Here is a 27,062-nt window from a genome sequence, read left to right on the forward strand (position 1 = left end):
TATCGCTTAAATATTCGGCACTCTACCTAATACAGTAAGAATCAGAAATGGAAAGCTACCTAAGCTATGTACTGTATATATGCAGTATGAAATGTTGCACAAAGGGTCACTCCACACATAACAATGAGTCTGTTCTCTGAAGGCCAATGATTTATGTGTTCTTGGTCTGTCAGCCCTAATAAAGAACTCTTTTATGAAGTGCCCTTCAGATCAGTTTGACTTTCTGCCCTTGCTACAGGGTTCTTCCACTGTGTAGGACACTGAAATGTAAATCTCATGTAGACATACACCAAAAGGACAGATAAAGAACCACGCTACTGCAATGGGGATTGTGCAGCAGTGACAGAAAAAAAGAATAGAAATTCTGCTTCTGTAGGTTTTAACACAAAGTAAAGTAGGTCACATTTTCCACTGGGTACAAGGCCTGTGAAGATAGTAGCTCTGCCAATTATTTCATGCAGCTCCGAGTGAACAGACAGTGGCTTTGAACTCAACCCAAGTGAGAAAGTACTTTTGTTATTAAGAACAGTGACATATACTGGAGTGTACTACATTTGACAGACCTTAAACACTTTTTTCCTTTGGTTTTTAGTTAACAAATGTCCTTCCTTCCCTTTGTCATTGGAAAATTCACTTGATTTGTCAAGGTATTAATGCTGAAAGACAATGTACACTGATTTCTTACGGACATTCTACCTCTTAATATTACAAAATCAGTAACAAACTACCCAAGGTTCACTAAAGGAGTCAAGTGTATAATTAATGCCTGATCAATTTGATAATATTAACAATCGATAACGCGCAATACAAATAAAAAATACACTTCTGTATAACCAAGGTAGTAATTTCTGTAGTAGTCTAATAATAGAAAATTATTTTCTTTCATTGAATATCTTTTGGTTAAAATACTTACAATATACAGTAATTTGGGATAATGTGCTTCCTGGTACCTAATAATACCATTGGTCTTGCAGCAATCTGATCATTTGACCTACAGCATACTAATTTTCATTTCAGTATGTAATAGTTGGTTCAACTCACTATACATAGGCCACCAATGTAAGAACTGTACCAGCAGGCATAGAAACATGTGTGTGGTGTGGGCTCTTAAGCCATCCTCTGAAGGGGAACCAACATGAAACCGATCAAAGTCAGGCTACCTCTGACAATTACTCAGGCTACCTCTGACTAAATTGTCAGGCTACCTCTGACAATTACCAATTACCTGTCAGATTGCTTTGCTGAAACATTTTGCACCATGGCATACAACAAAGGTAAGTGTTATGTGCAATAGTAAATCATTTTATTAAGAATGGGTCTTGTCTATTCAAGCCTTTTTGGTACTTTTAGCAGTAGTTTCAGTATGTGTTGCAGCTAATAAATTAAGAAGTGCCTAAAGTTATTTTAATCAACTATATTTAACTGAATATGAAGCCCTAAAGTTAAAAAAGTAAGTAGGAAAGTGAAGAATAGAGAAAACAAGGTTACATCATGGTTCTGGCATATGTCTAATAAGTTCCATCCAAAAAGATGGAGACCAAAAGGCAGAGTGATTGCTAGATTGCTAGATGCTGGCTAGATCAGATCAACTGTAGGCCTGACCTTGATGGATAATGAAAAGTAAATAGCTAGCTGGCTGATTATCAGTATCCATCAATGTCCATTGTCAGTTTTTTGCTCTTTACATATTTTATAAGCAGGTCTGATCCCTTTAGAATCTTGGATTTGCAATGATAAATAGATCAAACTTTTCCAGTGCTTTACATTGTCTAGTTACTTTCACAATAACAGTAGCATTCTTCTTGAGCAGCCTGTTCCTCTTTTCATGTACTGTTGGCTAAGGAAATCAGATAGGATATGTATGCCTACCATCATGTGATGTGCAAACAAAGCACCTGCATTCTAGGGCAAAAAAAAAATGTTTCACAGCATATTTTCGAATGAAGAATGTTATACAAAATTTGATGGTAAAGGGGTAACAACACCTTTTTATGCAAATCCCTTGTCATTCGTCTGTTTAGTTTTACAAACTTTATTACCTAAAGATGTCTTAAGTATCAATGTAATTCAGGAAGTAATTTGTCTTGCGGACACCATAAAAAGATGGACTTTCAAAGCTTCAAATGTATATATTAAAAAATAGCATGGAAATGTGAGGTCAAACTGAGAACAGATATAAAATGATAACTGAGTAATGTACAGACAGTAATAGTTGTGCATATGCATCTATAGTATAATACATAACTGTGGCATTTTTGTAGTAATATCTCTTAAGATTACAGTACCAAACATACTCAGTTATGTACAGTAAAGCTATATTATTGTCTAGCCCAATTACACGTTTGGTATAAGGATTAGTATGCATTGTTTGAATAGTACCAAGTTTAACATATTGAAACGCTGAAGGTAAATAGAAAACCATTAAACAGGAGTAAAAAAACAACAACACTGAAATAAGACGATCAACAAGCCACAAGCAATAACTACCCTAGTCAAATAAAGGACTAAGCAATCAAGTCTGTACCATATGCTTTAAAAATAATAATAATAATAATAATAATAATAATAATAATAATAATAATCTAAGCATGACATTTCTTACATCCACTAGGGTGTACCTGATGTATCTAATGAGTAGAATGGATTTTCAGAACTCCACTGAGGTCACAGAGGTACTTTATTTCTAAAAAGGTCAATCGAATGTAATGGCTAAAAAAAGTACACAAAATACAAATAAAAAAAAACATAAAGAATACATTAGTTGACTGATTATTTTCTACCATACCAAGTTGACTTTTAAAGTGAACTCAAATGCCTTTCCTTCCTAAAGCCTGTCTTACTATGATTTCTAGCCAATATTGACTTCCTATAATTGTCCACAGGAAATACCTGTCCATTTCAATGTCCTAATATTATTATTATTTATTTCTTAGCAGACGCCTTTATCCAGGGCGACTTACAATTGTTATAAGATTTCATATTATACAGATATATTTTTACATACAATTACCCATTTATACAGTTGGGTTTTTACTGGAGCAATCTAGGTAAAGTACCTTGCTCAAGGGTACAACAGCAGTGTCCCCCACTGGGGATTGAACCCACAACCCTCTGGTCAAGAGTCCAGAGCCCTAGCCACTACTCCACACTGCTGAACCGACCTCTTCAAAAGGAAAACTGTTGGAAGTTATATGTTTTTTTTTAGAATACTATATGTCCTTGAAATACAAGCTACTTTTATTTTCACCACCCATGACCTGACATCTCTAGGGAAGCACCACATGATACATCTTTAGAAACCATGCCTGGCTTAAAATTTTGCCTCGCTTAAAACGGTTACTCCTCATTGAAACTCAGTCTTTCACATTCCTATCACTGACATACTTTAAATATTCTCCTAGACATAAAGCGAGCATTAATGAGTAACACAGATGTAAAATGAACAACCCTTTTTAAGTTTCTATTTTAGTAGCTTATTTCCCACACTAATTCTTTCTCTTAATTACATCTGTCTATTTGCCTTTCAAGTGCAATGCTTCAGCTGGGATTTCAATCAGTGTCTTAACAAAGAGCCTAGTGTTAATTGACACAGAGAAGAATGTGAGTACTGTATACTGTATAATTAGTCTTCCAGGCCACACTTTCAAATGATTGTAAATGAAATTAACAGAGATGTATAGCATTATCTTTTTTAATAAAAGGTAAACACAACTTGGGAGTTAAAATACAGTAAACCACCTTGAATTAATCAGGTCAGGTGTTGGATTGGTCAGATTGGTATATAGCATTAACGAAAAAGGATTTAAAATATCAGACAAGTCCCATTTACCTGTAGTAGGTGTGGTCTGTATGGACACAGATGTCTAGCCAAAAAAACAGAAATGAGTCAATGCACAGTATTAGTCAATGTGAAATGGTCTTTGTGATTTGTTAAAATTAGGATGTAAGTTAAATCTTTAAAAAAAAAAAAGTTTTATCAAATGCACATACTTTACAATGGTTTATTATTTACCGGTAACATGAAAGCTATCATACATACAAAATCACCTGGGATGGTTAGGGGTATGGGTATGGGTGAACTGTGTAAATGGCAAGAAACACACCGAACAATATCCGAACAAATTCACATGCACATCATTTATATTATTATTGCATTCTGGATTTCTATGATAAAATCTTATACGTTTTTTTTTTCATATACTAAGCTACTACAATTCTTTAAAAACAGTCCAAACAATTTTTTGCAGAAACTGGTTGCTCTAGTTGCTTATTTGTAAAGTTCATTTTGAACAGTTCAGGCTAGATCACACTTTTAACCAATTTTAGTAAAAGTACTGTACTTTCCATTTACCCATTTACTTGTTTATTTCCAAAACCAATGTGAAGGGAGGCTATCCTGCAGATGATGAAGGTAACGTAAAAGATATTGTAGACCGCAGCACGGCTATTTTTCAGTCTATCACAGAGGAAGGAGATGGGCGCACGCAGCAGTTGGGCCGTCGGACATTCTGAAGGACGGACCTGAAAACGTTCTGCCTCCTTTTATTTTTCTTACTGGGGGAAGTCTCTGAGGAAATGGACTTTCTGCTCTGAGTCTGTGGTGTTATTTTTTTCTCATGCTCTTTGATCTTGCACTGAAGGTGATTCTGGATGGCAAATCCCAGAGATTCAGGGTCCAGGGAGGCACCGTACACCTCCCAAGTCATTCCTTGTTCATCCCACAGTACGTCATGGACACCCTTACATTTCTTTTGCTGTTTGCTTTTAGAGCTCGTCTCATTTTTCTTATTTCCCAAATTAGTTTCTCTATGAGCTGAATTTCCTTTTGCCCCAGAAGATTTGTGGTCTGAATGCTTAGAATTAGCCTTGAGATTCTGAGCTTGTGCTGGTTTGCTACTGACCTTAGATTTATTTTCAGACTGCATGGATTGCTTTTTACTATCAATGACAATATTTGGCTTGGCTGAAAGAACAGTATTATGATCATCTCTTTTTGACTCGGCAGATTCATTAGCTTTCCCAGTGGAGGAAGGTGGTGCTTGCTTTGAAGTATCTAATTCTACAGGGCAACGTTTAGTTTCCTGTGCAGAGGGAGAGCATTTAGTATCAGAAACATCTAGTTTGGTTGCCTGGTTAGGCAAGGGCATAACATCAGCAATGGCACTGCAAGAATGGTTGGTTGTACTTGGTTTAGTAGAGAGGCCATCATTAGATATATCATTCCCTCCAGGATCTCTGCCAGTAGGGTCTGCTTTGTTGATGTTTTCCGGTTCACTCGGTAACTTAATACTGGGAATATGGTCTGCATGGCTGGGGGTCTCTGGATTTATTTGGTAAACAGGTTTTAAAGGCAAAGCACCCTCTTTTACAATGCATTTATATTCTAGAGTGTTTTCCTTGGGTTTTGTTCCAGGTCCAAGTTCACTTTGAGTGGTTGATGCAGAATGGTGAGAATTCCCTGTTATTTTACAGATAGCCTCGGATAAATCAGCATCCACTTTGGCTGTCTCGGATTGATTTCCTGGTAAGTGACACCCACTTGCCTGAAAAGCATTTGTAAGAGGTGTCTGCGAAAGTACATCCTGAATGACACTAGGACCTTTCAATGGACCTACTCCTGTGGTAATTTCGTAAACAGGCTTCGATGGCTTCAACCCATTATTAATCTGATACACAATTGTTAGATGATCAGAATCATCATTGCCTTCACAGCAATGGTTGGGGCGAACAATTGATTGAAATAGGTAGGGGCTAGTGGCTGTTGATTTGCACTGAACGCTGAGAACAGCTTGGACCTCTGCATCTTGGCAGCTGTTTCTAGCAATGGGACTGCATTCCGACGGAACTGTCATTGTTGCCACCTCTTTAAATTTCTTACTTTGGTCTTGTGATGCTTCTGGCAGAAATCTCTGGGTGTGTGCTGCCTGGTTTGCCATCTGTGCCAACGTTAAGCCTTTCTGTTGTCCTCCAGGAGCCGCAAGATCCTCTGGCAGGCCTTCCTGTGTGCCTGTGTCCTTCAAGACCTTTAAGTCTTGTCCAATGCACTCAGGGTTTAATGCTCCTTTTAAAGTAGACTGTTGAACTTCAGTTGGTGAATTTATTGCCTTACTCTCTGACAGCTCTTTGTGAGGTTTCACTAGTGGTGTCTCCTCTTGGTTCTTTTTGGCACCTTTAGTTTTTACTGAAACATCGTTACCCATTGCCATGTTAGAGCTCTGTGCTTTCGATTCAGCAACTGAGACTGAGGGATTCACTTTAGTGATGGCAGAATCCTTTCGTTTTGTTGGTTGCGATGACAAGGCAATGACATCAGCTGATCCACCAGCATGGTTCGTGGTACTTGGCGTTGTAGGGAGACAATCAGAGGATATATCCTTCAGAGCTTTGTCTGGATTGCCAGTGAGATCACCTTTTTCCAGGAGGGACTTAGATGGTTCATTATTAGAGCTTTGGTCTTTGGTTTCTACTGCTGAGTTCTCAGCACTGCTTATGTTCACTGTATTGTCATTTGCCTGCAAATCAGTCTTTGGTAAGTAGGATGGAGCGGACTGGCTTGCTGTAGAACCTTCCTCCTTTGGAGAGGCTGTCAATACTGTTAGATTGGCATTGTTATCCCTTATGTTTTCTTCTGTGTTACAGTCAGTGTTACAGTCAGTGTTACACCATTCTTTGGAAATTATCATTTCCGATTTCGTTTGATCTCCTTTCGGATTACAAATATCCATCCTGCTCTGTTTCCCACAGCCTAGGGTCTCATTAGCCGGTGTCATGTCTGACTCAGTTAAACAAACATTGCTCTGTCTGTGATCAGCTGGGGAACTGCATGTCTTGTTTAGATTTGAGCTTGTTTGTTTTTGCCAGTTGTCAGTAGACGCCTTGTTCCCCAGGTGATCTCCTATTGCCAGGGGTGTGCCCATTTGAACAGTTACAGTCCTCTGTGGATTAGGTATCGTCCCCATTGGAATCCCTTTCAACACGTTGTCTCCTTGCAGAAGTCTTTGATAGCTGATGTCAGTGGTTTACTTTTGTGGGGGTTACAGAGTTTACAAGTAAAGTCTTGTCTAGCCAAATGAAGTCCAACAGGTCAGACCACCTAAAACAAACAAAAAAAGAGAAGCTTCTTATATTTCAGAGAAAGCAGTCAATGACCGGCACAGATTGGTTAAAACTTCACTAATGCATTAGTGCTATGAGATGAACCTGCATTTAAAGTGCAGCAGTATCTCCATGGAGAGAAACCCTATTCCTTTGCCCAACAACTCTGCATCATGTTAGGACTTGGTAGAAAAAAGGTAAAGAGTAGGTTTTATTTTGAGAAATTGATAGTTTATTAACTCCTAATAATAGACAAAATAATAATGTTGCATACTTTTTAACTTTCTGGCTAAAAAAATATCCCTGCCTCTAATAGTAGAACTTTCATTAGTCCATAAGATTATGATACACAAAATAACTTGTGCTAAGGAATGCCCAGTCCAAGTTTCATTACCATTGCATTCGGAGTTCCCAAAATATAGGAAGAAAAAAACATGAAGGAGCTACTCTGTTACTAAAACCATATCCCAATAGCCAGGGCTATCATAATTTAGACATATTTTAAGAATACTGTTCTATTTATTCATATTGCATTTGAAAATAATTTACAAAATGTAAATCACAGTTTCAGTTTAGATCATATTGTTTTATTTTCCCTTTGAAGGCTTAGGGACCCCTGGGGGATAACATTAACAGACCATGCTCTATCGAATTTCAATGATACTATTTTAGGCCTGTATTTTTCAGTTTGAAAGTACTCTTGCAGAAACCATTTGGGATTTTGGCATAGACTGTTTTAAACTACTGCTCTGAACTGAATCATTAACCCTTTGAGAAGTACGAATGCTGCTCTCTGGTCCCCAGGGAGTACAAACGTACCGGTACGTTCTGCAACTCTAAACTTGAATTACTGAGCCTACAAACTCCTGATCGCATAATATTGTAACACTAGGTTTCTGTAACACCTTTTATTGGTCTCTTACACCCTCTGCCAGATATTGAATGAATTAAATATAATAAACCCAGTCACAAAAATGTCAAGTGTTTGTAAACCAGCGAGAAAAAAGTATTAGTAATAATACTGAATTCAGATTCCAATTTATATTCAAATACATACAATTCTTCCACTGAATCGGATGTCAGCGAAGACATAAATGAAGAATATTTACCATCAACATCAAGTGACAGCAAAGAGGTGGCACCAAGCTCTGTGCATTGCTCCATGCTTCAAGAAGTATCATACGCTGAAGCATTAGACACTCTCGCTCCCTCTGCCCCCACAACCTGTTTACCCGGATATGATTTATTCATGTCTCTCTCTATCTCTCTCGCCCTTTTTTTTTTTGTTAGGACGTGTTGTTGTGGTTGTTCCACCCCGTTGTTTATTGTTTATTGCCTACATGTTATTTTTTTGGTCAAAACCTTTCTCTATGACTATATAAAAAAATATACAGTACTGTGCAAAAGTTTTAGGCAGGTGTGAAAAAATGCTGTAAAGTAAGAATGCTTTCAAAAATAGACATGTTAATAGTTTATATTTATCAATTAACAAAATGCAAAGTGAGTGAACAGAAGAAAAATCTACATCAAATCAATATTTGGTGTGACCACCCTTTACCTTCAAAACAGCATCAATTCTTCTAGGTACACTTGCACACAGTTTTTGAAGGAACTCGGCAGGTAGGTTGGCCCAAACATCTTGGAGAACTAACCACAGTTCTTCTGTGGATTTAGGCAGCCTCAGTTGCTTCTCTCTCTTCATGTAATCCCAGACAGACTCGATGATGTTGAGATCAGGGCTCTGTGGGGGCCATACCATCACTTGCAGGACTCCTTGTTCTTCTTTACGCTGAAGATAGTTCTTAATGACTTTCGCTGTATGTTTGCGGTCGTTGTCATGCTGCAGAATAAATTTGGGGCCAATCAGATGCCTCCCTGATGGTATTGCATGATGGATAAGTATCTGCCTGTACTTCTCAGCATTGAGGAGACCATTAATTCTGACCAAATCCCCAACTCCATTTGCAGAAATGCAGCCCCAAACTTGCAAGGAACCTCCACCATGCTTCACTGTTGCCTGCAGACACTCATTTGTGTACCGCTCTCCAGCCCTTCGGCGAACAAACTGCCTTCTGCTACAGCCAAATATTTCAAATTTTGACTCATCAGTCCAGAGCACCTGCTGCCATTTTTCTGCACCCCAGTTCCTGTGTTTTCGTGCATAGTTGAGTCGCTTGGCCTTGTTTCCACGTCGGAGGTATGGCTTTTTGGCCGCAAGTCTTCCATGAAGGCCACTTCTAACCAGACTTCTCCGGACAGTAGATGGGTGTACCAGGGTCCCACTGTTGTCTGCCAATTCTGAGCTGATGGCACTGCTGGACATCTTTCGATTGCGAAGGGAAGTAAGCATGATGTGTCTTTCATCTGCTGCAGTAAGTTTCCTTGGCCGACCACTGCGTCTACGGTCCTCAACGTTGCCCGTTTCTTTGTGCTTCTACAAAAGAGCTTGGACAGCACATCTGGAAACCCCTGTCTGCCTTGAAATTTCTGCCTGGGAGAGACCTTGCTGATGCAGTATAACTACCTTGTGTCTTGTTGCTGTGCTCAGTCTTGCCATGGTGTATGACTTTTGACAGTAAACTGTCTTCAGCAACCTCACCTTGTTAGCTGAGTTTGGCTGTTCCTCACCCAGTTTTATTCCTCCTACACAGATGTTTCTGTTTCAGTTAATGATTGTGTTTCAACCTACATATTGAATTGATGATCATTAGCACCTGTTTGGTATAATTGTTTAATCATACACCTGACTATATGCCTACAAAATCCCTGACTTTGTGCAAGTGTACCTAGAAGAATTGATGCTGTTTTGAGGGCAAAGGGTGGTCACACCAAATATGGATTTGATTTAGATTTTTCTTCTGTTCACTCACTTTGCATTTAGTTAATTGATAAATATAATCTATTAACATGTCTATTTTTGAAAGCATTCTTACTTTACAGCATTTTTTCACACCTGCCTACAACTTTTGCACAGTACTGTATATTTATTTGTTTTATTTATTTACGGTAAAAATGATTTGCCTGTATTTCGTCAGTATTCATTACATACATACAAACATATAGCTTCCAGCTTGTGTGTACGCTGTACTCGTAATAATCAAGCGCATGCAGAAGACAGAAAAAAAACTCACTCCCATAGGACCGGCAGTGCATTTTAGAACTCACTACTCAAATGGTTAAAGCAGTAAACAATGTATTATTTTTATGTGCCTAGTACCAGTATGTGCTTAACATTCAATGTGTGATTTTTACCTTTTTTCTTAATTAAATAAAGTAAAAAACGTATTCAATGGGGCAATTTCCATGGAAAAAGAAAAATTAATCTCACCTTTTTCACACTCTATTTTGGTAGTACTTTTGTGTGTGTTTTTTTTTAAATCGCTGTCTTTATAGGTGTGTATGATTTGTTAGTTACCGAAATCTCAGTCATGTGTTTTGTTACCACTTGTAACAAAACACATTTCGACAAGGAATTGCATTAGTTCCATTACTTAATTGAGCTCAATAAATACTTTCTGATTTAAATATAGGCCTACTAGTTTGTGATATTCAGTCTATTTAAAATAGTAGATATGTGTTTATTTTTAAAATTATTTTTACATATAATTATTAGTTGAATAAACCGCTACCAAATAAGACCATTTTGCTACCTACTTTCCAGGCAGGTAGCAAATCCTCACTACTGCCTTAAAAAGTTAACTTCTGGGGCTCCCGAGTGGCGCATCGAGTAAAGGCGCTATGCATGGAGTGCAGGATGCGTTCTATAGTCTGGACGTCGCCGGTTCGAGTCCAGGCTAAATCTTTGCCGACCGAGGACGGGAGCTTCCAAGGGGCGGCGCACAATTGGCTGAGCACCGCCCGGGGGAGGGAGGGTTAGGTCGGCCAGGGTGTCTTCCACTCACTGCGCACCAGTGACCCTTGTGGTCTGGCTGGGCACCTGCGGGCTTGCCTGTAAGCTGCCCAGGGCTGCGTTGTCCTCCGACGCTGTAGCTCTGAGTTGGCTGCATGGCGTGTCTGCAGTGTGAAAAGAAGCGGGCAGCTAACGGCACACGCTTCGGAGGACAGCGTGTGTTCGTCTTCACCCCTCCTAAGTCAGCACAGGGGTGGTAGCGGTGGGCTGAGCCTCAAAATAATTGGACATTTCTAAATTCAGAAGAAAACTATAAAACTAATTGGCTAATTGGTGTTTGGTTGAGGGTGATGGGTATATATATATATATATATATATATATATATATATATATATACACACGCAGCGCTTAAGTGTACAATACTGTATTTATTAACAAAAAATAAATAATAATTGTGGAAATGTTTTCTAACATAACTGAACAAAAAGTAAAATAAACAGTGCTTTTTTATCTAAACATATATTAATTGTTACTAAAAGGTCTTCTTGTGAATCGCTATATATATATAGCGATTCACAATGAAAACGCAACATTCTACATTGATAGTTCATTAGGCACATACATAATGTTATTTACATTTTAAATAGTGAGCAGATAGGTTTGTTGATTGTTTGAGTAGTATTGTTCCTTGGGATAACAAAATACTGAGCTCAAGTCATGTGATTTCATAAAAACGCCAGGTGCTCAGTGTTTGAGTTGAGTTAAAATTGCCAAAATTGATTGATTAAGAATCTGTATAAATAGCCATTTGAAAAGACATGATTTTAATTAACACAAGAACAGTGAAAGATACGACCATGCCCCGCTTGAGTAATGAAGATCGCCTGGTTGCTATTGGCATGATTGAAGGCGGTCTGTCTGTGAGAGAAGTTGTCCAGAGAATGAGATGTTCTGCTTCAACAATCAGCAGACTAGTCCAGAGAAACCAGGAAACCAGCTCTGTGAGGGACAGTGGAAGGCAGAGGGTCACCACACCGCCCAGGACCATCACATCCGACTGATCCATCTATGTAATCGTTTTCAGACTGCAGTGGCTACAGCATGGGAAATTCCAGGAAGAAATAACCCACAGCAGAATGACTGTAGCTCGCCATCTGCTTGAAAATGATTTGCTTGCTCAGAGGCTGTTCAGGGGTAACATGTTGACAGCTGAGAGATGAAATCGCCATCTTCTGTGTACCAGAGAACATCAGAGGTGGTGGCAGAGAGAGTGGTGAATGCCGTTTTGCCCTTGACAGACCTGGCAGAAGGCAACGTGTGTGGAGACGTGGTGAGCGTTATGCTGACTGTTGCGTTGTTCAAGCCAACTGGTGGGATGGTAGAAGTGTAATGATGTGGGGAGGAATCTCCTGTAACACAAGAACGCCTTTGGTGCAGATTGAGGGCAACCTTACTGCTCAGTGATACATTGACGAAGTCCTTGAGGCATCATTTTTTCCATTCCTGCAAGCCAATCCGGAAGTGCTGATTTTCCAGCAGGACAATGCAAGACCACACAGTGCTAGGATTACAATTGCATGACTTCAAGAAAACAATATCAAGGTCTTGCCGTGGCCAACTTTTTCTCCTGACATGAGTCCAATAGAACATCTGTGTGCCATCCACAGGAGACAACCGTGACCAGCCAACCTTTGCCAGCTGGCTGCAGCTGCACAGGAAGAGTGGCGGCACATCACACAGCAGTCTATCCAGAGGCTGATCAAGGCTATGCGTCAGAGCTGCCAGGATTGTGTTAATGCTCAGGGAGGTCATACCCGATACTAACTTGACAGTGTGTCACGTTTCATACTGAAAACTTGTCATGATTCTTTGATCTGTATTTTTGTTGACATTTTCTGTGATTTTGTTTGATATCTATGTTTAAAATATTTGTTTAAATCCATTAGACCTGAGAGTCGCGTTTCTTTTGTGCATCAGTGTGTATATATATATATATATATATATATAGTAACAGATTTGCACTCACTCACGGTTCGTTGCCCCTTTGAAACACAGACCCAGGACACAGAAATGGATTTCTGAAGCGCTGACGCGCTATATTTAATTCACAAAATAAACAAAAACCAAAACAAACACCTAGCTCCTTTGGAGCACTAACTAAACAGTATGCAGGTCCCTGACTAGCTCGCACGACGGCTAAGCCGTTTACTTGGCATAAACAAAACACACAGTAACAACCCAGTACTCACAATGGTGACTGCTCGGAAACAGAGGCCACCGCCTTCTGCTTCCTTCCACACAGCAGTCCAGAGCAGACTGACTGCCTCTCCTAAATACCCTGCAGCTGGTTCTAATTTACAATTACCACCAGGTGCAGGGGATAATTAACAATCAAATAATTAACAATTAAACAGAACGTGTATCTGCACATGTTTTGTTCAGGGAGGATATTAACCCCCCCCCTGCTATCTTACAATATATATATATATATATATATATATATATATATATATATATATATATATATATATATATATATATATATATACACAGTGCCTTGCAAAAGTATTCAGACCCCTGACCAATTCTCTCATATTACTGAATTACAAATGGTACATTGAAATTTTGTTCTGTTTTATATTTTATTTTAAAGCACTGAAACTCAAAATGTAAGTTGACATGTAAGGTGACATTGGTTTTATGTTGGGAAATATTTAAGAAAAGTAAAAAACTGAAATATCTTGCTTGCATAACTATTCAACCCCTGTGCTGTGGAAGCTCCCAGTTTACACCGATGAAAGAAATTGCTGTAACGAAGACACAATTGGCCTCCACCTGTGAACCATTAAAGTTGCTGTCACATTTTCTGGATAAAAACCCCACTGTTGAAGGATCATTGGTCAGGCTGTGAATCTGAAGGAAAATGAAGACCAAAGAGCATTCTACAAAAGTTAGAGATAAAGTAATACAAATGCATAGATTAGGGAAAGGCTACAAAATAATATCCAAGTGTTTGGATATCCCAGTGAGCACAGTTGGATCAATAATCAGGAAGTGGAAGCTGCATCACACCACCCAGGCACTGCCAAGAAAAGGCCGTCCCTCAAAACTCAGCGCTCAAACAAGAAGGAGACTTGTGAGAGAAGCCACAGAGAGGCCAACAATCACTTTGAAGGAGCTACAGAGTTCAGTGGCTGGGAGTGGAGTAATGGTGCACCAGTCAACCATATCAAGAGCCCTGCATAACACTGGCCTGTATGGGAGGGTGGCAAAAAAGAAGCCGTTACTCAAAAAGTACCATTTGAAAGCACGTCTGGAGTTTGCCAGAAAGCATGAGAGTGACCCAGCTGCGATGTGGGAAAAGGTTTTGTGGTCAGATGAGACCAAGATAGATAGAGCTTTTTGGTCAAAACAAAGCGTTATGTGTGGCGCAAACCTAACACTGCCCATGCCTCAAGACACACCATCCCTACAGTGAAATATGGTGGTGGCAGCATCATACTGTGGGGATGCTTCTCATCAGCAGGGACTGGGCATCTTGTTAAAATTGAAGGAAGAATGGATGGAGCAAAATACAGGTAAATACTGCAAGAGAACCTGCTTCAGTCTGCTAAAAAACTGAAGCTTGGGAGGAAATTCACCTTTCAGCAGGACAATGATCCTAAGCACAAGGCCAAAGCAACATTGGAGTGGCTCAAGAACAAAAAGGTGAATGTCCTACAGTGGCCCAGTCAAAGTCCTGATCTCAATCCCATTGAGAATCTGTGGCACTATTAGAAAATTGCGGTCCACAAGCGTCGTCCAACCAACCTGAACAACCTGGAGCAAATCTGCCAAGAAGAATGGGCCAAAATCACTCCGACACTGTGTGCAAAGCTGGTACATACTTACCCCAAAAGACTTAAAGCTGTTATTGCAGCGAAAAGTGGCTCTACCAAATATTAATGTGTGGGGGTTGAATACTTATGCAAGCAAGATATTTCAGTTTTTCATTTTTCTTAAAAATATTTCCCAACATAAAACCAATGTCACCTTACAATAATTGATTTTGAGTTTCAGTTTTTTAAAATAAAATATCAAACAGAACAAAATTTCAATGTACCACTTTTGAGTGACTATGACTGAAGCATATGCACTTAATTACCTAATTAGTGAGACAGTTGATTGGACACTGGATATGGTGTGATTTTAGCTGTTGAATTGCAAGCTTGAATAAAAGCAATAAAGAAAATCACAGAAAAACACCAATATGCCACGTCTGTCAAGAGAGCAGCGCCTTCGTATAATCAGCACGTTCGAGGCTGAACTAGGGCAGCCAGCAATTTCAAACCTGGCGAAACGGTATTACCAGACACACTCTGTTAATGACAGGCCACGAACCTGGTGCAAAGCATGCATCGCAGATGTACTGCTTGTATTGCTTTCAACGGTGGCCACACATGCCACTAGCCTGTGATTTTCACAGTATCCCCCGTCCTCCCATAACTTTAGACAGTAAAATGTCCATTGTTAATCAGCACAATAAAAAGTCACTGCAGCTGCTCTAAAACAGTTTGTCATTTTTCGATCACATTTAGTGAATTTTATCTAAATATAAGTGATAAGATTCTTTTGATGCTCAGTATATATACACAGTCGCAATCAAAAGTATTTTTGGCAAAGTGGTTAACTGTGTGCAGGTGCAGGAATGCAGCTGTGATTAATGAACAGACAGACAACAATAATCCAGGTGCAATGTTTGTTTCATTTTTAAATCCAATTGTCTGATGACACAAAACACAGTAAATAATAATAGTGATAAGCAATACCATGCCAGGTATTGCTTTATTTCTAATCCACGGGTTGGTCCCAAAATAATAACAGTCCCGTTCTTAAACACCCACACAAATACAGTTTATTGTGATACAGCTGCAGTGATGTCCGGGTTAGTGCTGGCAACAGCTCCGGAACGTGTTAGCCGTCTACTAATAATAACCACAGTAACAATTAGTGACAAACAAACAAAACACTCGCGGTACGATAAACACAAATACGGGTCCTTCTGGGTCTTTCTTAACCATCAACAAAGGAATAGATTGCATCGCTTCATCCCCTTTTTGGATTACTGCACCAGCACTGCACCTGCTATACAGCTGCTCCACTGATGACCACTTTGCCACAAATACATAAATACATAATCATGAAGTGCTGAAAAAAAAATTGGAAATTTGTGATTAAAAAAAGAAACAAAAATGGTTAAAACTAAAGAATACAGCAACGATCTCAAAATTGCAGTGATACAACTAAATCAGGGGTGTCAAACTCCAGTCCTCGAGGGCCGCAGGGTCTTTTGGTTTTCATTCCAACTTAAGCTCTCAATTAATATAATTGATCTAATTATTTGTTGAATTTGACATATTTCATATTTTTCATGGTCTTTTACAGATGATGGTTTTAAAAATGCACTTGATTCAAGGTACACTACCTATGAAACATTTTGAGGCCTGAAGAGAAGTGTTAAATCTGTCCAGTTAATCAAATCATTAGATCACTTAAGTAAGTGAGAGCTTGGGTGGAACGAAAGCCAGAAGACACTGCGGCCCTCCAGGAACTGAGTTTGGCACCCGTGAACTAAATGAAAAAGGAGCACCAGAAAAATAGCAGAAAGACTTGGTTTATCAAAAAGCACTGTGTGGGCTATTATTGACAAACACAGGAGAACAGGAACTATTACAACTAGCTCCAGGTATGGAAGAAAGATTTCTGCAAAATTTGGAAGAAGAATCGTTTGAGCAGCCCGGCAAAATCCTCAGACTACTGCAAAAGATTTGACTCAAGAATTGAGAGAAGATGGTCAAGAAATTCATGAGCAACCAATTCAATAATACCTTAACAAGATGAATGTCCATGGGCAAAAACCAAGATGCAAACCTTTGTTAAAAACAATACACCAAAGAAAGCGGTTGGAGTTTTGAATACTTGAAGAAGCCTGATGATTTCTTCAACCAAATTGGTCAGACGAATCCAAAATATAACTTTTTTTCACCAAGAAAGCAACAATATGTTTGGAGGAAGAGAGAAGAATTTAAAGAAAAGTTCATCATGCCCAGTGTTAAACATGGTGGAGGTTGTGTGATTGTATGGGCTTTTCTTCCTCAGGCACTGGCGACCTTTGTCTTGTAATGAATGCTGCAAAATAAAATACATTTTGCTATCTCATTTGTTACACACTGCTAAAAGGCTTATTGGACGGAAGTTTGTATTCCAGCAGGATAATGACCCTAAGCATTCTTGCAAAGTCTACAAAGGAATTTCTGAAAAAAAGTAAGATACAGTTATGGATTGGACATCTCAGTCCCCAGACTTGAATCCCATCGAGATGTTGTGGATTGACTTGAAGGCTTCTGTTGCAAAAAGGAAACCAAAAGTTATTGCAGAACTCAAAGCTGTGTGTTTTGAAGAATGGGCAAAAATATCTCCGGAAAGATGCCAGGAATTGGTTTCAAAATACAAAAAAAGACTGCAAGCTGTAAAGGAAGCAAAGAGTGGGCACACAAAATACTAATGTAAGGGTACCCAAATACTTTTGTCAAAGTAAGAAATTCGTTTTGACATGTTATTTTTCATTTTATGCATGATATGTAATAATTTGTTTTATTCTAAAGCTGAATCTCTAATTGATACCTTTCAATAGAACAATTAGAAATTATAGAGAACACTTACTTTTGTCTGCGACTGTATATACAGTCTAACTTCACTATAATGAACCCCCTTTTTTAACCCTCCTATTATGTTCAGAATTTAGGTACATCTGTTTTGGGTAATATTGAACCGATGCAATTTCAAACTAATTTAAACAGCCTTAAATTGATTAAATGTTTTTATTTGCAACGGTTTTACTCTTTTATGCTCTTTTAGTCCAGGAGCTGTGATAAAACTTATTTGACTGACAACCTGGGAGAGCCTCATTTTGCAATGTCTTTACCAGTGAGATGCTGTTGCAATACTGACAGAAAATCTACTCGGATAAAACAATCTCTGTAGTTATTCTCTCAGTGAAAACAAAGACCTTGGTAGGCTAATTCAAAGATAAGTCTGATTCATAGACAACCTATTGTAGTGTGAAGCATGTGTGACGTATGCAACAGTTGCCATCTTCACATCTTCACACAAACTGCAGCCATGGCAACAGGCGTGAGGAGGTAACAAGATTGAAACAGCATGCATTGAGAAAAGCACGAAAAATATGAAGCAATGCTGGATATATTTTTCAAGAGAAAGAGCACATATTTACTGTATTCAGCATGTAAGTGTACTTTTTTTATTTTTTTCATTTCTTTACTGTTTTCTTTCAAATACACAGTTTAAATGTTGATCAATGTGAAGTTGTCTTGAAAGAACTACTGTATACTGTATAAAGATGTTAAATTCATTCTGATACAGCAAATTGCCAAACCCTATTACTACGTTCCCGCTAGCCGCTCGCCACGTCGCCACAAGCGAAACGTTTTCCTTTGTGGCTCAGCTATTTTTCACCAAGTTTGCCACCGTGGCAAAGGCTTTAAAAAATGTACTTGTGTAAGACTGCGAGCATGATTACTTTCAGCATGTGCTGGTAGATGAATCAATACAGACTGTTTAGTTTGATTTCATTTGCCTAATGAAAACCGTTTAGCTTGATCACGTATCATATCTATGCCACACATGTTGTGTTTGGCGGAAGGACAGAGGTTCTAATTAGAAATAGTCAGCGGACGGTGCCACTTGTACAAATTTATAAAAAAAAGAAGTTAATAAAAGGCATCCAAACTGAAACATTCTTGACATGTTTTAAACAAATACTGTCGACAAATTATCAGAATTATGTTTCGAAAGATGTAGATCAAGGAATACCGGTCACCCATCATGTACACAAAACAAAAATATGGCAGGGAGGTGAAGCACAGTCATGGTTTCAAACATACCCTCTAGTCCCGAAAGAACATTTTCACAGACTGCAAGCCAGAAACGAGTAGCTTCAAAAGATCACCGCTAAGTTTTTTTTCCCCCGTTGTTTGCTATCTCTTTAAAATGTGTTGAAATACATTTTGGAAATAGTAACAGAGTGGATTCGAAAGAGGAACAATTTAATAAAAGAATAAACACATTTCTTATTTTAAAAAGAAGGATTCCTCACACCATGATTTATTGAGTTTTAATGTCAGAATCGGTGCAATATCAAGGCAAACTGCTGTGTCTTGAGAAGAGGGCCTCTTTCCTGCACACACACATACTGAACTATATGACCTACTGAACAAGGTGAGCGGGGCAAGGTGGCGCCTGAAGTGGATTAGGCTCAAAGGACAGTTGAATTATGTACAGATTATTCACACGTGCAACAACAATCGTTTTGACGCAAGGAAGACATAAACTAGTGACGTCCCAGTGGAAAAGGACATTAAAACATCAAAGGGCTGGGAGTTTAAAGTGGCAAGATACACAAATGACCTCATGAAAGTGGTTATATATCCAAGCAAAAACTAAACATTTTGCGTTCCACATCGAATGCTAAACAAAGGTGCTGTCACTCTGCTAAGCGAAGCTGCAACTCCAGGACGGACCCAAGACGGGACTCTGCCTGAAAACGGACCCAAGAAGAGGAAGCAAGCTGCAAGCGAGTCAGTACCACAAGCAACAAGACTGAGGCCCGGCTGGAGGACTGCCGTAAAACTTACAGAGAGGACTGCCGTAAAACTTACAGAGACTGTTATCAGACAACAAGTCTGGGTCTGCTGTACACTTAAAACCACAGTATCCAAAAGAAACTCTGCCCTGCTACCTGCATAGCTAAAAGATTCAGTGAAGAGGACAGAGCGGACAGACGCTGTTGTGGATCCCATACCAAGGACTGAAGACTTTGTTGCAGCTGTTTGTTGATTCTATCGAGAATTGAAAGCTTTGATTTACCAGTGAGCAGGAGGATGTTGGGAAATGTAGTTCTGAGAGGTCCATGCGGGCACATGGGAAGCCATCTTGAGGCAGGGAATGCAATTTAAAAATTTAGAAAAGTGGTCAAAATGTAAAAAAAATAATTAAAACAATACACACACCTTACGTAAATAGTTGTAGCAACACATGGGAACATGTAACTGTGACATAAAGACAATGATTCTTGGTTGTAAATCTCCCTCCCGACCTGTGAGGGCGCTAAGCAGCGAGAACAGAGTGCTTTTGACGGGCTGGTCTGACAGTTCTTACCCAGGGTCGGGAAGTCGGCCAGTCTGGATAAAGGCGAGACTCCGTTGCAAGAACGCATTGACCCGGAAGGAAAACAATGTGGCAGCCGCAGATTGGAGAGGTGGTTTCATTCGCTTACCAAGGGGTCATGTGTGATGTGGACGGAGAATCGTAATCTGTTCCTTTGTTGTGGTTATGAAAATGAACCGAAAGGACCGGCATTTCTGTGTTTAAAAAGAATGTGAGTGTTTTGTTTGTTGTTGTCAGTCTGTCTATATTGTCTTGTTTGTCTTGTGTATTAGACTAGATGGCTAAACACGATCCGGAGCTGTCGCCCACAGCCAACACAAAACCCAGACAACAACGCACAGTGGAAAGATCACAGTATCATGTAGTAATTGTAGGACAGTATTGCACATGTGAAAACTTTAACAATAAAGCCGAAACTAAAACGCTTTAAATTTAAAACTAGACTAGCAAGCACTGGCAAAATCAGCTTTTTTATACAGTGCAGAACTAATTTATTTTAACATATTGTTTAGGGACTATGTGATACCTGCACGGTGGATAGTAGTATCTACACGTATCGACAATAACAAGCCAAAGCAAATTTGCACCATTGTTACAGATTTTCTAAGAAGTCTGGCATAAACAATTTTGGCTGCTATTTAATTAACCCCTTGTAAATAAATAAATAAATAAACATAAAACTGCTTAATCTAAAAAAGAACAGTCCTACAGGTACCGCAGTAGCAGGCACAGTTTACACAGCCTCAATTTCTGATCGCGTCATAAATTCCAGACTTCCTAAATCCATTGATGGAAATGTCTGGTCTGCTTTGAATTTTTTTTATCAAATTGGCTTAATCACTCACTGCCATTCTCATATTAACTTTGACATCCGACACATTCTTTCCCTTGTCCAGCGTGCGCTTCTTTAACCCGTGCTGCATACCACCAGTCTTTCAGAGGGCAGGATAGCACACTGTATGTCACACTCGGTGGACGTATTATTGGCGATCCAATCCAAACCGCCAATAAAGCCAAAATAAATTCCACTCCAAAATGTCCCGTTATACGGTATGTCAAATAAAATATTAAAAGAAGGTTGGTATTTTATATGCATTTCACTGAAAACCGGACATTAGGGCGTCTGGGTTTGTTAATTCCTGCCACCCTGACACAGATGCCAATTCCCGGACTGATGACAACCCTACTTTAGCCACAGTGGCTAACTAAATAAAGTCTTCGAGGGAATGTAGCTATTATAGCAAACAACTTGATATAACGAACATTTCTCCAGGTCCCAGGGGGGTTTGTTACAATGAAGTTAGACACTTCCCCTCTCTCCAAACCCACACAAATAACCCAACAGCACTTTATTTAAACAAGTTTGTACATTATGAAAAACAAAACTGAAAGTTCTTCTTTGTTCAAGCCTGAATAGATTCAATTATTTTAGCCAGGGTGTCAGCTTCAACATCATTACTGGGGAGTTGGTTCCAGATTCCCACAAGTCTCTGTGTAAAAAAGTTACTCCTATTTTCTGTTCTGAATGCCCCTTTATCTAATCTCCATTTGTGAACCCTGGTCCTTGTTTCTTTTTTCAGGTCAAAAAAGTCCCCTGGGTCGACACTGTCAATACCTTTTAGAATTTTGAATGCTTGAATCAGATCACCGCGTAGTCGGCTTTCTTCAAGACTGAATAGATTCAATTATTTTAGCCTGTCTGCATATGACGTGACTTTTAAACCCGGAATAATTCTGGTTGCTCTTCTTTGCACTCTTGCTAGAGCAGCAATATCCTTTTTGTAGCGAGGTAACCAAAACTGAACACAATATTCTAGATGAGGTCTTACTAATGTAAAGTTTTAACATTACTTAACTTGATTTAAATTCAACACTTTTCACTATATAGCCAAGCATTTTGTTGGCCTTTTTATAGCTTCCCCACATTGTCTAGATTAAAACATTTCTGAGTCAACATAAACTCCTAGGTCTTTTTCATAGATTCCTTCTTCAATTTCAGTATAATGAATATTCCTTCTTCAATTTCAATATTAATGAATATGTTAATCAGTGCGTTTACATGAGCAAACTTTCTGAAAACTAATTCCGATATCAAAAGTCATGTAAACACAGTTTTCGGAAAATGTATCGGAATATTCCTTAGGTCAGTTTTCGGAAAACAGCTCCTAGAAATTTCCGATTCAATTCTGAAAATGAACCAAATGTATATCATGTGAACGCACGTTTCGGAAAACTTATTCTGATAGCGTACTGCACATGTGCAAACTTTGACCTTTATTCCTGCACATGGTTTTAGAAAACAAAGAAAATAATAATAATAATAATAATAAGTAGTCAGTCTGCATGGATCCACTTGCTCCGTTGAATTGTATTTTGTCATATACTACTTGCTAGAACCGAAGTCATTGTCTTGCTCTTAATTGTATTATTACTTGTACTGTGATTCCTGAAATGTATTTTTGTTTACGACTGTAAGTCGCCCTGGATAAGGGCGTCTGCTAAGAAATAAATAACAATAATAATAATAAGTTAGGGATAAAGTAATATTTGTCCGTATGTATTTTTTGAATAGCCCATACTGAAGCAGCACATGTTTTCCAGCTTTAAAATTACATGATAATTTAAAATAATGTCTGCAAAAGAAACTGGTAATATAGAACAGGATGAGCTGTTGGAAAGGCTGATTGCACATTGTGGGGAATCTGAAAAGAGGAATAGGATAGTAATCTTTGAATTTAAGACCTGACACTTCGATAAAGTACTTGTTATTGGATTGGTCTCCGTTCTATTGCAGAAAAAATGTCTGGTCTGTTCAAATCGTATTTAGGGTACTACAGTACTTTGCATGCGAAAATATCCTGCGTTTTCCGAAAACTTCAATCCATGTATACATTTGAATTCTAATTAGACTTTCTATCGTTAATCATGTAAACACAGAAAAGTGACGTTTTAAGAAAATCAGTTTTCTGACACTTTGTCATGTAAACGTACTGAATGATAACGATAAATTCCAGTTTTAGGTATCAATCAATCAATCAATCAATCAATCAATCTTTATTTTTATCTTCCATATGGTATTTATAATGCACATTTTTATGGTGTTTGCCACTCCTCCTATTTTTGTGTCGTCTGCAAATTTAACAAGTTTGCTTACTATATCAGAATCTAAGTCATTAATGTAGATTGGGAAGAGCAGAGGACCTAATACTAATACTGACTTTGTCAAAAGCTTTCTGGAAATCTAAATAAACTATGTCACATGCTTTGCAATTATCCATTGTCGATGTTGCATACTCAAAAAAATCAAGCAGGTTAGTTAGATATGATCTCCCTTTCCTAAAACCATGCTGACTGTCTCCCAGGCTACTGTTACCATATAGGTCGTTTTCCATTTTGGATCTTATTATAGTTTCCATAAGTTTCCATATAATAGAAGTCAAGCTTATTGGTCTGTAGTTACCTGGTTCGGTTTTGTTTCCCTTTTTGTGGATCGGTATTACGTTTGTAATTGTCCAGTCTGTCGGTACAACCCTTGTCTCAAGAGACTGTTGAATGATCTTGGTTAGCAGTTTGTAAATAACTTCTTTCATTTCTTTGAGTACTATTGGGAGGATCTCATCCGGCCCAGGGGATTTGTTTATTTTAAGATCTCCTAGTCCCTTAAACTGCCTCTGTTGTGCTAAAGTTATTTAAAACTGGATAGGAACAGGTAGACATGTGGGGCATGTTGTCCGTATCCTCCTTTGTAAATATTTGTGAAAAGTAATCATTTAATATATTTGCTATTTTTTTTTTCTCTTCATCTATGATTTTGCCATTTGTATCTCTTAGACATTTTACTTTCTCCTTGAATGTTGTTTTGCTGTTATAATATTGGAAAAACTTTTTGGAATTGGTTTTAGCCCCCTTGGTAATGCTCATTTCTATCTCTCTCTTGGCATTTCTAACTTTCTTTTTGACTTGTGTCTGCAGTTCTAAGTACTCTTTCTGTGTACTTTGTTCTTGGTCCCTTTTAAATGCTCTGTAAAGTGCCTTTTTTCTCTGAATATATATTTTTTAATTGATCTATTAAACCATTTTGGCCACATTTTTCTGTGGATGTTTTCTCTATTTTACTCATATCTACTTCTGTTAACAGTTTCTGGTATTTGGCGGCAGGTTACAACAAATGTACATTTTTTATGGGACAAATATTATTATGAAACTTGACCAAAAGAATAATTGAATATGCACAAAGATTCTGGTCTGTGTCATTTTTATTACCGTAGGTTAAAACAATTTACATGTGTGCCCCAAGATGAACTGCACACTGAAGAGGCATCTACAGTTTGTTGAATCAAACTACCATCTACCACTACGAAACCCATTATTAATTTGAAATAAATAAAAAATAATGAATATGTCTAAAGTCCATATGCAGGGGGGAAACAAAGGCGAGTCCTAACCCCTTTCAATGATAACAATAAATTCCAGTTTTAGGTATCAATCAATCAATCAATCAAGTGTCTTTCATAGTGGTACAGCAAATCAATTGTAAACAAAGAGGCACCTGTCCTGTATCTACGACATTCCAAATCCAAAACAGTTTAAGATAAATCTGCACTATTATAAATGGGTTCAATCTCTTAAAGGAATGGCAGCGAAGATGTCAGTGGTCTGTAATCCCTGAGTACATGAGTAGATACTTATATGCCAACTAACTTTCCACTGACTAGGTTGGATAATGTCCATTGACAGGTACTGACAGATACATTTCACCCAGTCAATGTACATGCAAGTAAGTTATACAACTTTTTATACTATAGCATAAACTAATAGAATTTATTACACAATATATTCACTTGTTTTAAATGTACATTCCATGTCACTATCTCTATTTCTTTATTGGAAATAGTATACCTTTTTAAAGTCTGAATTTAAGAGGAAAGTAGCTTTGTTGTATATTGTTTCACATTTCCCTTGTCGTTTTACGATGTTTGCCACCATTTAGTGAGTCTGGGCTCTGTGTGATCCAGAGATGCGGAATTATGATTTTTCTCTTTATCTGAAGGCTTGTTTGAAATTGAAAAGTAAGGAAGTCTGCCAAAGGCAGGCATATAGTAACTGCAGGCTCCGATAAAATTGTTTAAATTCAATGCAGGAGAAAGGAGATAAAATTAATGTAAAGCTATTAACCCTGCAATAAGAAAACTGATCTTCTTGTGTTTCCTTTTTAATTTTAGATTAAGTCTGTTCAACTTTAATTCTGCATAATTAGCAATAATCCAAGACTGGCAGTAGTACTTGTTACACTATACTTATAAGCATGTACTTACTGAAAAAAGCAATCTACCTACGGTTGACCATATGTGACCACATAAATAATTTAATTAGTATTTAAACACCACAATCCATACCTCAGGATAATCACATCTAAAACACATCTAAATAATATCTTAAAACTACAGAGGCATGAGGTCTGACTCATAAATAACTGTCTTATATTGAAGAACAGCTGCTCCAAGACATCTTTTATATAGATGTTGGGACAATTTTAAGACTTACAGTAAGTAGATTTGGCAGATTGAGGTCTCAATTCTCCAGTGCTCTCAATCACTCACATATAAAAGAACCATTTCCTTTGAGGCATGATGCAACAGTAGTACTTTTATATCTAAGCAGTGCCAATAGAGGTGGTTATGTATTTAGTTATGGAGAGAAATATGTATGCCTGATAATTTAGCACCATTTCTGATCACTTAGGGTTTCTTCCAAAGCCAAGACAAACAGAAGTACCTTCATTTTGGAAAGTTCTACTCATTAGTTATGAAATAGTAATACCAGATCCTATTATTAAGGGAGACATGTCATACATGCAGTATAATAGCACAGTATTTGAGAGAAAAAAGACTCTTACTATTTCTAGTCATTTCCCAATATTCAACAATGGACAATTTAATACTTAAGGCACAATTTTAATTACCTTAACTGCATATCAATTAATAAATAGTTGCATACCGATACCTGCACATACTGTACACAAAAGAGGAAAATGTCTATCCAGACTAGATTATTTTAAGTAAGCACATAAAACTCATAATTTGTGTCCCTATGTGTGGCAATTTGCTTTTGGGGGCCAACAACATATGTCAAAAAACAAAAGGCAACAACTGTCTATCTATTGATTAAATTGCACCATTGTTTTATTCTTTACATTAATTGTTGCTTCAAAGTAACCTTATTGTGGACTTTGGACAATGCCTGATTTGTTCAGATTTTTCTCAAAATAATAAAAACGATATATATATATATATATATATATATATATATATATATATATATATATATATAAACAGCCATAGCTTTCTGTCTATTAATAACACATTTACCTCAATCCTTATCAATTCACTATGGTAACCTGATGATTGCAGGCATACACCTAACTCATGTTATTTGCTCTGTCCTGTGTAACCCCTTTGCAGTTTCTGCCGGTTACTAGAAAAAGCAGGGAAGACCGTACACATAGCAGACTAATTCAAAACGTCAATTTTCTTTTTTTAACTGCAGCCTACCGGTGTCGAAAAAAATGTTCAGTAAGATCTTGAAATGTATAACCTTTTTATCGAAAATTGAGTATATAAAAATGAGAATTACTTGTTACTTATTAGTTTGAAAAAAAAAAAACAAAAAACGCAGTACCTACCTTGCGGTACCTTCGAATGGCAAGATTCTGCATCAATAAAGGTGAAAATGACCTTGCAGATAAGTCACCATCTGGTGTTCACCCATCCAAGATTGAAAATAATTAAGAACCAGAATACTTTCAATCTCTGTGGTTCAATTTAATACAAAGTCTTAATTTGATTACCACTGGTTAGCTATAGGTATGTTTGCCTGACTGTGTGCAGCTGA

At 38.0% G+C, this 27,062-nt stretch overlaps 1 protein-coding gene across 1 annotated transcript; it reads right to left on the minus strand.

Moving 5' to 3' along the window:
- gprin3b (GPRIN family member 3b) lies at positions 1 to 27,062 on the minus strand. The gene is made up of 2 exons (XM_034034876.3): positions 26,854 to 27,062; positions 1 to 7,093 (listed from the first exon to the last, which is right to left on the minus strand). The coding sequence occupies exon 2, from the start codon at positions 6,957 to 6,959 to the stop codon at positions 4,452 to 4,454; it is 2,508 nt and encodes an 835-aa protein (XP_033890767.3). The 5' UTR covers positions 6,960 to 7,093; positions 26,854 to 27,062; the 3' UTR covers positions 1 to 4,451.

This window comes from Acipenser ruthenus, chromosome 1 (assembly GCF_902713425.1).
Source record: "Acipenser ruthenus chromosome 1, fAciRut3.2 maternal haplotype, whole genome shotgun sequence".
Taxonomy (NCBI): Eukaryota; Metazoa; Chordata; class Actinopteri; order Acipenseriformes; family Acipenseridae; genus Acipenser; species Acipenser ruthenus.